Here is a 12,834-nt window from a genome sequence, read left to right on the forward strand (position 1 = left end):
ATTTATTCTAGACAATTTGGTGCATGTATTCAATAACCAAAATATGATAATTATAACTATTTAATAGTTGAAAGTCTCTAATTAGTATTTTATAAAGAATAAATTTGTATCATATATAATGTTTAGTTTAACTATGCTCAATTAATCTTTAAGTTAGATTTTAATTAACTAAACATATTATTTATTATATATTTTATGAATTTAATTAAAATATATAGATAATATGAAAAGATTTTACACAGGAAGAAAGGTTGGATGTTTGAAAGAATTTAACTTCTATTTGAATCATCTATAAAATAATACAACAAATAATGATGATAAATTGACATTGTAAATTTTTTAATAAATAATAATTAATCATACATTTTATTAACATTTATACAATAATATTATTTATAACTAGTGACAACAAAAATAGTAAGTTTATGTTCAGTACAAAATATTTCAGGTCGATTAAATACATTATTAATATATCTTTATTCAAATAATATCTTAGGATTAGAAAATTTTCTTTCCCTTCCATTTATGGTCTTTTTAGTTTTATCACTAGATAATACAATTTTCTTTCCCTTCCCTTTCCTTCAACCTAGCAGCAGCCGCTACTCTAATTCAAGCACGCCGCTGGTTGGTAACGTCATTTTTCATTACTTCTTCACTATTTCTTCATGTTTCTCTGTCTATTTTTATTTTATTTTTTAAATTCTTCATTATATCGGATGCGTAACTCCGTTACGGCAACTACACGCGCCGTGTCGTTCTCGTGAAATGCATCTGGCATCACTGTACACCGCCGCGATCGCGCCACCATTGGCCGCGATTCAGTACCTAGCTAGGTTTATTTCATAGAAAAATTATATATATGCAATTCTTACTGTTCTGAAGTTAAGTTCCATAGATTCCCTCTTACTTCTTCTTAGGCGATTTAGTACCTAGCTAGGTTTCAGATTATGATAAACTTGCTGTTCTGCTTTGGCTTCTTATCCCTCTGAGTAATGTTGATTCTAATTTGTTAACAGCAGAGTTTGGCACATTTCTGTTTACTGTTTATTTTTGTTCAATTCTTTGATATCATATAGATTATTCTCTCAGCATCAATTATTCTTGGTTGATGCAAATCTCCATTTTGGAGGGAGCTGAAATTTACTTTTGGAGGGAGAGGGATTTTGATCCCTTTCCTTCCACTCCCATCCCCTCTTAAGAATTAAACCAAATAACTAAAACTTTAAATAATCCCTCCATTCCCCTCCAACCCAACACACCCTTAGAGTTAGACTCCATCATCCTCAATTTTTGTAGACATTTTCTACAAACAGTATAGTAGACTAATGGAGGATACGAATTAACAAGATATACAACAAAATAAGATTTCACAATTGTGAAGAAAGACCCCACATAAACAGAATCAGATTCGCCAAGATGTAGAGACTACCGATGGGTGAAGAGAACCAGAGTGACTGAGATGTTGAGATCCAAAACTATGGCCTCGATGGAGATGCCGGAACCGTCTTGTTGAACACACGTATTGGATAGTGTTGGAGGAGTATCCTCAACCTCAAAAATATTGGTATGCTTTTGGGATATTTATTGGGGAAGTATCTGAGATATGGATACTACATGGATATTTTCCTTTTCTAGAATATCCTGGCTTCGTAGGTTGTGATCTAGGTAGTTAATAGCGGCGCAGAATCTGGTTACGAGCGCTCCTAGGGTTTTCGGGGGTCGCGGCTTGCAGTGGATTATGAGCCGCTATATTGTTTTTTACTTGAAAAGTCAAAATTTCCCCTTAAAATTAAAGCATTTTAAAGGTAATTTGGGCTTTCTGCTTACCTTTGAGTTGCAAACTGTTTTAACCTAGCTGTTCACCCCACTGCGCCGTTCGTTTTGTTCAAGGCTTCAAGAAGCATGTCGTTCCCTCTGCTTCATCCTCCTTCAACCTTCATCTTCCCTCTGCTAGCATCTTTCTTTTTCTTCTTTCTTCACTCATTTCTTTTCCTTCTTTTTTTCCCCTCTGTTTATTTCTTGAATTCATTCCTTCTTTTTTACTCTGTTTTGTCTTGATATTTGTTAATCCTATTCCCTTTTTAATTCTTTTTATTTTCTTCATCTGTTTTTAGTCTCATAGGAACATCATCTACTACTTTTTTGCTCATGTAATGTTTTGAATAAAACTTGTTAATGTTGATCAAGTGTTTTGATTAAGACTTGTGAGTTTTTGGAGGAGCAAGATTTCATATTACTGTCCCGTCCTTGTGTGCCAATTGTTTGTGAGTACCTGTGTGTAAAAGACTCAGATTTATAGGTGGGGATTTATGAACCACAAAAGTGTATGATTCTATGTTGTTGACTCCAATGCGACTGCTATTGTGTTTGATAGCGGCTTTGCAGAGCGGACTTTGCGTTTACTGCAGCGCACTCTGCAGGCTAGTTGCCTCCAGCAGTCACGACGTTTGCGATTGCAAATGGCTGTTGATTGCGGCCTTCTTGTATTGTTGAAGCCACAATTAGGTTAGGCATTTAAAAACTCTAAATTTCCTCCCTAATTTATCTTTCAGCTTCTTTTTAAGGGTATTTAGGTAATTTTATATTTTAAGTGATCTCTCTGTTCCCAAAGACTCCTGCAAAACCTTCTCCTGTGAAACCTTTTAGATTTAAACTTGTAGATTTGGCATGATGGAGTAGTTAGGATTTATTTAATATATGACATGATATGTGGTATTTAAAACTAAGCATTTTACTATTTTAAATTTTTAATATTTATATAATAACTATGACAATACTTGAACTTTGTAAATAAGCATTGGTTTGTGATATTGTATGAATGTGTAGATTTAATCTGATTGGTTTTTCTATTTAAGTACCGTGTCAGTTACAGTCTCAAACTATTTTACTTGGTAAGGTTTGACCTTACTTGGTAAGGTTTGACCACAAGAGTCTTCTTATGAAGGCAAAATCTTTGGATGTTTAACATCCTTGGCTATGTTTCTGATGTAGCCAGGCTTCAAATATATCCCGAGTTGAAGTAATCTTAAGTCGTTAGAGACATTTTGTGAATTTGCCTTTCTTTTCGAACGTAGATTTGTTACTTAAGATTAGTCTTTTATTTATATAAACTGATCTGTAGTCGGGCTTTGAATAAGCAATATAATTAAGTTTTCATATTTAGATCCACTCAACTGCCATATAGTTAGGTCAACTTATCAACTCAAGTTATGAACAATGATATGGCTTTTTAAATTGATACCGGCACTTCGGAAATTTTTGTTCTCATTTGTTTTTCTTTAGACAACTATTCCAACAAATCGTTAGTTGCCGTTCAGCGATTACAGATCACCTTTTTAGAAGATTAGGGTATGTTTTTGGTCGTCGAGACCTTTGCGGTAGTTTGGTGTGTGACTGGACAATAGAACTGTTTTGAATGTCCACCAAACAAAATCATGCTCAATACAGAGTATTCCTAGTTAAAGTATTGAGATGTCCCATGGGAACTTCCGGTTGAGGGCTTGTATGTATTACTGAATTATGTGACCTGATCACTATATCAATGACTTTGATAATTATAGTATATACTTAGAGCAATGTTTGGTCTAGTCTGTAATCATATAGAAGTCAACTATTTTTCTAAAAATGTACTATTTTGCTTTGTCTTCTGTGTTTTTGTATATTTATGTAAATGTAAATGCAAACATTATTTGTACGCATTCCCATATCTACTGTAAATTTAATACTGAATATGGCCTACACTCATTTCCTTCCATTCTTTCTTATGTTACTTTTAGTCGATATATGTAGTTAAGTATAAACACTGTTTTTCTGAGGTACCATTTGTGTATAGCCTCCATTATTTAAAAAATGGTTTTTGTGATGTCTTCAGAATGATTGTACTTAGTATTCTAAATTTCAGTTGTATGATGTTTTAAAATTTTCCTCTACTTGCAGTCTATTGCAAGACCGATGAGTATATTTTACTTGGCTTTTTATTTGGAAATGACGATTCTTATTAGGTCCAACTATCAGCAACATACAAAAGTATAAGCTTTTTAGAGAGGTTATTTCATATTTTTTTACAGAAATTATATTTAATTTGTTTTAATAAAATGAGGTATTATTAGCACTGTCTGAAAAAGGACAAGGGGGGTTCAAAACTGGGATAACTAACAAAACACTGCGGGTGGGAGACACAGCTTGGTTGAGGAAAAAAAACTCATTCAACGTTTGGCATGGGGACTGATCTAGTGCTATGCTCTTCAACAATCTCAAATGGGATTTTTGAAGGGAAACACTTCGGAAGTTTGCCTTCCATTTAGAAAAGGGAACCCTAAAGACCCACTTTTAGAAACTGGTTGTGTAACCTGATTTGTTTGTTTTCCGTTAGCATGATTCCCACGATTCTGACATGAAACTGATTCTTCATCCATTGTGTCAATATTGCTTTGTTTGGTATTGAATTGTGATTCACATTGGACATCCACACAATTCTAATTTGTGTGGTGTATCGTGCTTTTGTCGCTAATAGTGTTAAAGTGTAATGAATGAATCTAATGATGATGATTGAAAACTTGAAGAGTTTGTCAAGCATAAGCACATAGTTTTTCATGATATGTAATATAAGAAGAATGCTAGCAACACACTCTCTCACGCTTTTTAACAAACTTTATTTCACTGGTTAAAATTGATATTGGTCCCACCAAATTTGTATGAGACCCTAATGATTTGGTGGAACCCATATGAGTTTAACTAGTAAAAGAGAGCGTGTTCCTTGCACTCCACTAAATAATAATTACAACAATTTTGTTCTCTGTAAATTGATGAAATGCCTTTTACCAAAAATAAATAATAACGAAATGCCAACGCCTTTGGTAGTGCATGTAATTTTATCTTCAAATGCTTGCATATACATTTGGAAGTTGACAGTTATTTGAAATTCAAAATGGTCATATGTGTATAGTTTTGTAACATGACATGCATTTGCGTTCATTTTTGTTTAAATCTCTAATTTCTCTTGCCAAAAGAAACTTGTATAAAATTCCATTTATTTTCTGCAATGATCCATAACTTCTAAATTTCAGCTATGACCATAACTTTATACCTATTTCTGTCGGTAGGGTTTTCATATTTAAAGTTTTCTCCATCTGAGTTGATTGATCTCTATTTATTAATGAGACCGAGTTTAAATCCCTATTGTACTGCCCTTCTTTTTCGGTACTCAAAATCCTGTGACACTTTTATGCTTGTTTGTTCATCTTGGTGCGCAAGAACCAAAAGTATCATAATGCATTGTGTGGATTTTCAGGGATGCATTCAAAAGTATACAAGACTCGTAGCTCAACTGCTATAGACCGAGGAAAGTACATAGTTTGGACAAGTGAAATGGACAATTGCCTCACTCATGTGCTTATGGAGCAGGTGGAAAAGGGGAATAAAGTGGATAACATCTTAAAGCCTGCAGCATTTGCAGCTGCACTGAAAGCATTAAATGAAAAGTTTGGTATGCATATGACAAAAGGGCACATAAAAAATCGGCTGAAGACATGGAGGAAACAGTTTGGGGTTTTGAAGGAGCTCCTTGCCCATAAGGGGTTTGTTTGGAATAAGACACAAAAGATAGTTGTTGCCAATGATTCAGTTTGGAATGACTACATCAAGGTAATATATTTACGTGTGGTGTATGCACCCGATTAATTTTGTTTTATGCTTGTTGTCTGATAAGTAATATTCTTATGTTACCTGCAGGAGCACCCTGATGCCAAGATTTTCCGAGCAAAGTCCATTGAAAACTATGATAAATTATGTATTATTCTTGGAAATGAACAATCAATTGCAAGATTTTCCGACAATGTTACAGAAATTGATGTAAACTTCACAGTTGATGACGAGGAGCAAGATCCTGTCATCTTGTCTGAAACACAAACTGATGGAAACCTGACTAAGCACCTCAGGTGGACAGAGGAAATGGATCACTGGCTTGGAAAGATTCTCGTAGATCAAGTGAGGAAAGGGCTTAAAATAGATAATGTTTTCCAGACAGAAGCATATGACAAAGCTGTTTCCGCCATGAATGCAAAATTTGGGCATCATTTAACAAAATTTAACATTAAGAATCGTCTTAAAACATGGAAGAAACAATATGAAATAGCAAAGGAAATTCTGTGTCATGCTGGATTTAAATGGGACGAAACAAAGAAAATGATCATTGCAAATGATTCTACATGGATTGACTACATCCGGGTATGTTTTTACCTATCTTACCTTAAGAACTGTTGCATACCAATGGTTTATGAATTATATATCTTCCGACCAAACATAAAGTCATTTGAATGGTTTATTCCCCTCTTATTTCTTTTGGAAGATGGAAAAACCTTTATGCAATAGTAAAATAATTCTTCTCTATATTCTTTTCAAAAGTCATCATCAATTGTTCTCGCAAACGAATTTAATTTGGAATGACATGTGACATAAAGTATCTTTGCCTATTTTGGTCATTTGTCTGTAATTTTCTTTCTTTTTCTTCATGTTTTTTATTTTATGCAAAAGGGTTAAACTACATTAGTGCTTGCAGCTGGCACATAGTTGCTCTCTTGTATTTGTCTTAATAAAACCTCTGTTCCTATCATGTCAGACACATCCCGATGCAAGGACTTACCGTGCTAGAGTCCTGGAGAACTATGAGCAGTTCTGCACTATCTTTGGCCATTTTAACGAGCCTTTGAATCGTAATGACTCTGTGCCTTGTGATGAGCCTTTGGAGTTTGAAAGTGTCTGTCCAGTAAACTATGATAGCAATCTTAAAGATATAATGAAGCATATGAGGTGGACAAGTGATATGGACAGCTGCTTAAGTGAAATTCTCGTGCAGCAAATTAAACTTGGTAATAGAAGCAGATTTGACCACAAACTAAAACCTGCTGCATTGGAAGCTGCCGTGCTAGCTATTAATGAAAAGTTTAAGCTTTATATGTTGAAAGATCATATTAAAAACCGTCTTAAAACCTGGAAGAAACAGTATGATATCCTGAAAGAACTTCTGGGCCAGAGTGGTTTTGAATGGGATGAGAACCGAAAAATGGTCATTGCAGATGACTCCATATGGAATGAATATATTAAGGTGCATATTATGGATTACTTTAAATTTCTGTCTGGCATTTGTTGTAGCTTGATGTATTATTTTCGAGTTTATATAAGTACATTTTCTGGAGCAGATAAATCCTGATGCTCGGATTCTCAAAGGACGGGTTATCAGAAACTATCAGGAACTGTGCATAATCATTGGTCACATTGACCCACCAGGTATGATCACTACTCGTGCTAACATGGGTATGACTACAGATGATAATGTTATGGAAGCTCAAGAGACAAATTACCATGGAACTGACAATACAACGGAAAAAGGAAAGAGTGTAACATGGACAGATGAAATGGATCTTTGCTTGACAGAGCTGCTATTCAAGCAAGTGATGTTGGGAAACAAGCTTGAGAAAAATTTCAAGACCTCAGCTTACATAGCTACTCTAGCAGTTTTAAATGAGAGATTTGACCTGAATTTAACTATAGAAAACATTAAAAGCCGGTTGAGAACATGGAAGAAACAGTATGACCTTATGAAGGAGATGCTTTCTCGAGGGGGATTTGAGTGGGATGAGAGACGGAAGATGGTTGTTGCAACTGACTCAACATGGAATGAATACATTAAGGTAGTTATTCAGTCATCCTTCATATTCATTTTAGTTTCAGAAGTAATTATGGTTACATTTATTAGTTTCAGAAGCAGTACCATATGTTAGTATATATATATATATGTGTTCCTATATGTTCCTATATATATATATATGACTAATCATATGTAATCATAGGTGTTCCTATATGTGTTCCTATATCTTCCTGACTGATTATGTAAGTAAATCTGTATGTGTTCCTATATAATCCTGATTAGTTTTTGGCATGCGTTTTCTCAGAACCATCGTGATGCTACGCATCTGCGAGGTAAACGGATAGAAAACTACAATGAATTAGGTTTGATTGTTGGCAATGAGGAAGCTAGTGGAAATTGGTCGGAAGACACTGAGATGTTTGATGTAAACATTGCTCCCAACTTTATAGAGGATGCTGATGCTGATGCTGATGCTGATGTAGATCTTACCCCTAACTTTGAAGAGCAAGAAGGTGTAAATCTCACTCCTCATTTTGAAGAGGATGCGGATGTAAATCTCACTCCTCACTTTGAAGAGCATGCTGAAACTCCAACATTGATGTTAGTTACTGAAGAGGAAATGAGCCATGATGATGCAAGTGACGAAGTGCAGGGTTCTTCTGAGCAAACAGGGGTAAGGCCTTCATCATCACATTCAAAGCAACCATCGAAGCGGAGACGCACCGATGATGTCATACTACACATGATGAGTCTTATGGCTGCTGATATCGGACGGATAGCTGATGCATTGACAGAAAGTAACAGAACATTGTGCTTGGAGGAAGTGGTTGAAAAGGTGCAAAATATTCCTGATTTTGACGATGATCTAATTATTGAAGCTTGTGAATATTTATGTTTCGATGAGAAGAGAGGATTGATGTTTTTGAAATTAGAAGAGAGATTGAGAAAAAAGTGGTTGTTGAAACGTTTGCGTGGTGGTTAATGTAGTTAAAAAGATAATTGTATTCTTTCATATTGACATTTGTTGCATCCCTAATTCAGGCTGTTTCATTCTATATAGAAACCAAAACTGTTTGAAAAGGGGAAACATTTGTGTAAAGACAAGCTGTTTCAGCACCTGATTCCTTGTATATTATCTTTTAAAGTGAATAAAAACACGTTTTGTACTTGCTTTAGGGTGAAGGAAAAAACATGTCATTTCAGAATTTGAAGAGACTTAGATTAATTCCGAACAGAACCATAGGTGTATATTTGTTTGTTTTACTTGAAATCTACACAAAGGTTTGTATTTCCTTAATAATGGCAAATGGTGAATAACTAGTTTATTTGCTGTGTGCACAATTTTATCATAAGTTATGCAAATAAAGAATGAACCAAAAGACGAGGATAATATTATGTGTTCAAAGATTATATAATTGTAGCAAAAATGCTCCGGTATCTTTTATCTTATTATTTTTTTTTAACAAATTAGTCATTTATTTATTTTTTGTTTACGTCCATTTATCTTGCATTAATTCTTCTTTTATTCTACTGTTCTTAAGGGTGAGTTACATATTCTATGTCGATTCAAGTTTTCCTTTAATTTTAGAGTTCACAATTAGGGTTTGTGTTAACGAAGGGAAAAGAGACAAGACATATATTAGGTCTTCAAGTTTTCCTTTAATTTTAGAGTTCACAATTAGGGTTTGTGTTAACGAAGGGAAAAGAGACAAGACATACATTAGGACTGCCCTGCAAAAGTCGCCTTAAAATTTCAATATGTCCCATAAAAAATGAGTGCGGATCAGCAAGCACTGTACCTCTTAACCTAAAAATGACAAAAAAATAGGGGTGTTTACTATGCAGTATGAGCAGTTTTAACGCTAAAAATCATCTGAATTGTAAAGGAAAATAGTATGCGGTTCAATTTGGTTCAATTACCTTTTAGATATAAAACCAAACTAAATCAGACCAAATCGACGCGATTTGATTTGGTTCGCTTGATTCGTTTTTTTACACGATTTTTATTGAGACATACATACAAATTTAAAGAATAACATAACTTTGAGTTTAGTCATTAATAAATGACCAAAAACGATAAAACTCATTATATTTGGATAAAAATTTCCCATTAAATATACAAAAATCAGATTAGACAAAAGTGAATTAAAAACAAAAAATAGTAGCATAAAACAATATCGAAAATATTATAATGAAACAGAAAAAACAGAGGAGAAGAGAGATTAGAAAAGATAAAAAAGAAAAAACATAAGAGATGCGAGATTAGAGAAGAAATGTGTGATAAAAACGTAATTGGAAGAGAGAGCGGTAACATAAAAATGAGAAGATGAAAAAGAAAGAACATAAGAAAGGAGAGATTAGAGAAGAAGATGCAAGATGTACATGGTAAAGAAGATGGGAAGAAGACCCGATATTGCTAGAAGAGATTTGAGAAGGATGAAACTGAAACCTTAAGTATAAGTAAGATAAAATCTATCGTAATCGTAAGGTTAAGACATAACAGGTTTATGTTTTGGGTTGGATGTGAGATAAGTGAAATTTAAGTTGTGACATACTACAATTTGGTTTGGTTTTTAAAATATAAATCACATATCGAACTAAATCGTGCGGTTTTGTTAAAAAATGGTCCAAACACATCCGAATCAAATGCAATTTTTTGCAGTTTTGGTTTGGCTCGGTTCAATCTGCAGGTTTCTATTGGATCGGTTCGGTTTTGAACACCCTTACAAAAAATATATATAAATGCCCACGCCCGCAAAAGCTCGCAAGAAATGGGACTGACATATTAGAGGGTGCAGACCTAAAACCTTGGTTTGCACAACAAAAAAGTGTGAGCAAAATAGCCATGCTCGAAGGGCCGAACCTGTTTTTCCTCCCCTTAATGTAGAGGCCTAAAATAAATTAGGGTGTTCTCGTTACATCCTATATACTTCTCACAAATCTTGTGAAGTTTGAAAATATCTCTATTCAGAAGTTATTTTTCAAACGCACACATTATACTCAATTGTTCATTCGACCTCACTTAGTAAAAACTAAATAAATGTGTCCATAACGTAATATTGAGACACCATATTCAGACAATAACTTCAAGAGTGTTTATTATTATAACACGACTTAGCCTTCCTTCCCAAATTCAGTAAATTTTAAAAATCTCCAAAACACCATAAACTTTCTTTGGCTATTCTCACACATTCATCCATTTTTTTATCACTCTCACCCCTTACTTCAACGTCTTTCACTCTCACATTGCATTCTATTATCTTCATTCCAATCATTTCTCGCATTTTGTTGCTGGATTTGACGAATAAGCGGTAACACTCTTTACCTCCATTATCTTCATTGTTTCATTATATTGTTTCATTATATGTGGTTAGTAACATTCCTTTTTCTCCTTTTTAGTTTTAATTTAGTAAATTTATCTTCATTGCATTTCTTATAAAGTTGTTTTTTTAGATTTGGGATTTTGTTCTCAGGCTTATGGGTTACACGTATCTGGATGATAACTCCTGGAGACACTCTCTGAATAATATCTTTATGACCATGACAATTGTATTTGTGAGTGGAATATTCTCTTAGGAAGATTTTGTATGATGTTAAGACTAGGTAGCTTAGATCTTTGTGTATTTGGATCTTATAATCTTTGTCTAAATGTGTATCATCATCATAGAACATGTAAGACTAGATTACATAAGCCATCACATGCCCAAAATATGAAATTTTCACAAACAATCATGCATGGATCGATACACCCTTTGTATGGGTCGATACATACTGAGTGGAATTTCAAAGAATTTGGATCTGTCTCAAATGGGTCGATACAAAGGATAAATGGATTGATACATTCTGCAAATGGGTCAGCTCATTCTTCGTTGAATCAACTCAATCTGAATGGTGTTTTCAAAGATTTGCTAGTACCTTGAATGTATCAATACATTAAAGTATTGGGTCATACATTGAGCGAATGAGTCGACTCTCCCGTATTTGGAGTCGACTAATCCTGAAACGTTTTTATCTCAAATTGGCTACTTCCTGCAATATATTGATTCTATTTTGCTTTGTATCGACTCATTCAACTGATGTATTGACTCATTCCACTTTAGAGTCAATACATTTTGTCCCATATTTTAAAATTGCATTTTGGCTAAAAAACTGTTTTACTCATTTCTTTTCTACACTCATACATACATATAAATACTCATTCATGCATATTTTCTAAATAATTGAAACCTGAAAGATACAAAGAATTCTCATCATCTTCAACCTCTATTGACACATTCATCAACTACACATAATTATTTTTGATTGTTTGTTGGCAAGAAAAGATTGATAAGGTCTAATTTCGTTTTGTGTAATCAAATTGGATTGACGTTTTCTTTGGGGGATTCAAGGATAAAACCTTTAGAGGTTTTAATCCAAGATCAAGGGTTGATTTGGAGGTTTTTGCGCAAGTCTTGTCAACTTGTGCGAATGCTTTGAAGAACGGGGGTTCTTGCAAATGAGTAGCGGTAACTGGAGGATCAATTGAAAGGCTTGGGACAAGATTTCGCAATTTGGATTCAGCCTGGTGAAAGCTTTGAAGAACGGAAGGTTCAACCAAAGGAGTAGCGGTAATCGAAAGATCATATTGGAGATCTTGTGTGACTTGATCTTGCTAAGATCAAGGGTAGAGAAGGAGCTAGGATCAACATCAAACATATGGTTTGAGGTTTGAATTTGTACTACTTCTCTTGTAAACTGATATTACAAAGGTTAATTATAATACCTCAATTCAATTTCAAATTAAGGGAAGACGTACCTATAGTGAGGACAATTGGGGAACTGCCTAAAAAAATCTTGGTGTTCTCTCTCTCAATTTCTTTTTAGATTTTAATCATACTTAGTGTGTAATTTGAATTGTTGAAAATTCTGGTTGTGTTGAAGTGTTTAAAACTGTTTGTGTAAAACCATTGCAATTTATTTGTTGTAACTTCAACACAAAGAGAATAAAGTTTGGTGTATTGCACACCACATGTTTGATAAAATTAATGCACACCAAGTGTTCTACAAAATTCCACAGTCAAGTTTTTATTTTACTTGCCATTAGAAATCGTTTATCTTAAGTGTGGTTTATATTCAAACCAACTATATTGAACTTTTTGATTGGATTTTCTCATTTTTAGTATACATATCAATGGCGAAAACTATCTTAA

General features: G+C 34.0%; 1 protein-coding gene across 9 annotated transcripts; it reads left to right on the plus strand.

Moving 5' to 3' along the window:
- Positions 1-469: 469 nt before the first annotated feature.
- Positions 470-8,811, plus strand: LOC127119663 (uncharacterized). Of its 9 annotated transcripts, none has more exons than XM_051049945.1 (7): positions 611-628; positions 3,937-4,045; positions 5,291-5,643; positions 5,731-6,225; positions 6,617-7,102; positions 7,197-7,688; positions 7,950-8,811. In XM_051049945.1, exons 3-7 carry the CDS (start codon positions 5,293-5,295, stop codon positions 8,625-8,627), a joined length of 2,502 nt encoding a protein of 833 aa, XP_050905902.1. In that variant the 5' UTR covers positions 611-628; positions 3,937-4,045; positions 5,291-5,292; the 3' UTR covers positions 8,628-8,811. The 9 variants fall into 9 exon arrangements, with proteins under 9 accessions (XP_050905896.1, XP_050905905.1, XP_050905902.1 ...); XM_051049941.1 differs by lacking the exon at positions 611-628 and adding an exon at positions 2,438-2,505; XM_051049942.1 differs by lacking the exon at positions 611-628 and adding an exon at positions 2,489-2,505 and having other exon boundaries at positions 3,937-4,026.
- Positions 8,812-12,834: the final 4,023 nt, after the last annotated feature.

The sequence above is a fragment of the Lathyrus oleraceus genome, chromosome 2, assembly GCF_024323335.1.
Source record: "Lathyrus oleraceus cultivar Zhongwan6 chromosome 2, CAAS_Psat_ZW6_1.0, whole genome shotgun sequence".
Lineage (NCBI taxonomy): Eukaryota > Viridiplantae > Streptophyta > Magnoliopsida > Fabales > Fabaceae > Lathyrus > Lathyrus oleraceus.

Bases quoted from the DNA above. Each gene is read 5' to 3' on its own strand.
- LOC127119663 (XM_051049939.1), top strand. From the start codon at position 526: ATGGTCTTTTTAGTTTTATCACTAGATAATACAATTTTCTTTCCCTTC. The intron at 7,103-7,196 runs GTGCATATTATG...TTTCTGGAGCAG, and splicing joins TATGGAATGAATATATTAAG to ATAAATCCTGATGCTCGGAT. The intron at 7,689-7,949 runs GTAGTTATTCAG...GCGTTTTCTCAG, and splicing joins CATGGAATGAATACATTAAG to AACCATCGTGATGCTACGCA.